This window comes from Atheta coriaria, unplaced genomic scaffold (genome assembly GCF_025399875.1).
Source record: "Atheta coriaria isolate IRGN ID8LTWV9N9 unplaced genomic scaffold, Caltech_Dcor_3.1 scaffold2363_size1438, whole genome shotgun sequence".
Classification (NCBI taxonomy): Eukaryota; Metazoa; Arthropoda; class Insecta; order Coleoptera; family Staphylinidae; genus Dalotia; species Dalotia coriaria.
The window spans coordinates 1-1,438 of record NW_027050224.1 but is presented as its reverse complement, the minus strand read 5'-3'; the positions used below and the strand labels follow the sequence as shown (position 1 = coordinate 1,438).

The following is a 1,438-nucleotide window of genomic DNA, read 5'->3' as shown; positions in this document are numbered from 1 at the left end:
TTTTCTCATAGAGAGCCCCGAAACAGAAATTCTCTGGGCAGCAGAACATGGTCACCTTGACATTGTGATAAAAATCATCGAAGAACATCCACAGCTTGTAAACACAAAAGATAAAGACGGATATTCACCATTGCATCGTGCATGTTATAGCAATCACATTGATATTGTAGACTATCTCCTCCTGCATGGTGCTGATATCAGTTCAAAGACAGAAATGCAATGGCAGCCATTACACTCATGCTGCCAGTGGAATCACAAAGAGATTGCCAGCAGACTGTTACAAATGGGTGCAGATGTGAATGCTGTATCATCTGGTAGTAAGTTTCATGTTAAACAGTTTGGTTATGTTTGGTCACATCTAACATAACCTCAAATATTATCTATTTTCATGATGTTTAGAACAAACACCGCTGCATATAGCTGCAAGTCATGGTAAGTCTTATGACATGGTGCAGTTGTTGTTGATACAACCCTTCATCAATCCACATCTGAAGAACAACAGCGGTGAAACTGCGTATGATATTGCAAAACGCAGCTCAAAATATTATAAGATTTTTGAAATGGCTGATAGTACCCTTGATAATTGATAAATATATTAAACTAACCTCAATGATGAGTTATTGTTATGAAAAGTTGCGATTTTAGTTCTTATTTAGTGGTAGATTGTTATTTATTTAGCGGTGGTGTAAAAGGCGACGACGCAAACCTGGTATAAGCCTGAATGATGGCTGGGTATAATTTTCGTGCGGCACAATGGCGGCCGGCCGGCGTTATCTGCTCACACGTAGTCATGTAGTGTACATGTACTGTACATTATGACATTATGAGCAAAGGGGTTGGCGGCGAGTGCGTTTATCAAAAACCGAACAAAGCAAAAGTGCGGAGGACGAGTAAAAAAAGGAACTTAGACCCAAAGTCACCCTTCTAACATGGATTTAGTATTAAATTCTATTTTATTATTATACAGGGTTGGATTATGTTATAATCCACTAAAATTTTGAGGTGTTTTTTGTTTAATTTTTTAAATTTTAGAAGAAAATGATGAAAATGTTGAAATATTTTTATATTTTGATGATTTTATCATTTTTTGCAACGTCTTGTGCAAGGGGTACATAATAAAACCTTGTGAGAAGATAACCAAAGGGATTTTCAAAGGTTTTTCCTTTTTTATACACTTATGTATACAGTTGATGGGTGAGTGTGTTGTGTCTTTTCATAAAGATGTGCCATTTGCGACGACCAAAACGCCATTCACCACCAGATTGGGGATGGGTTGGTCTGCGCGGGAAAGTTCACACCGTTCGGATGATACGTGTGCAACTTATCGCTTCTTATCGAAACAAATTCAATCGGAATTTATTCTTTATGTTGTTACAAAGTAGAGCAGCGCAAAGTAGCGCAAAGTATTCTCATAATCGCATGAGATATCCGCCGATCC

At 37.7% G+C, this 1,438-nt stretch overlaps 1 protein-coding gene across 1 annotated transcript; it reads left to right on the top strand.

Moving 5' to 3' along the window:
• Positions 1-7: 7 nt before the first annotated feature.
• Positions 8-632, top strand: LOC135803103 (ankyrin repeat domain-containing protein 49-like; the record flags this gene model as incomplete). Its single annotated transcript, XM_065316723.1, has 2 exons — positions 8-317; positions 400-632. Coding segments are annotated over 2 exons (498 nt in total), but the record flags the coding sequence as incomplete, so codon positions are not given.
• Positions 633-1,438: the final 806 nt, after the last annotated feature.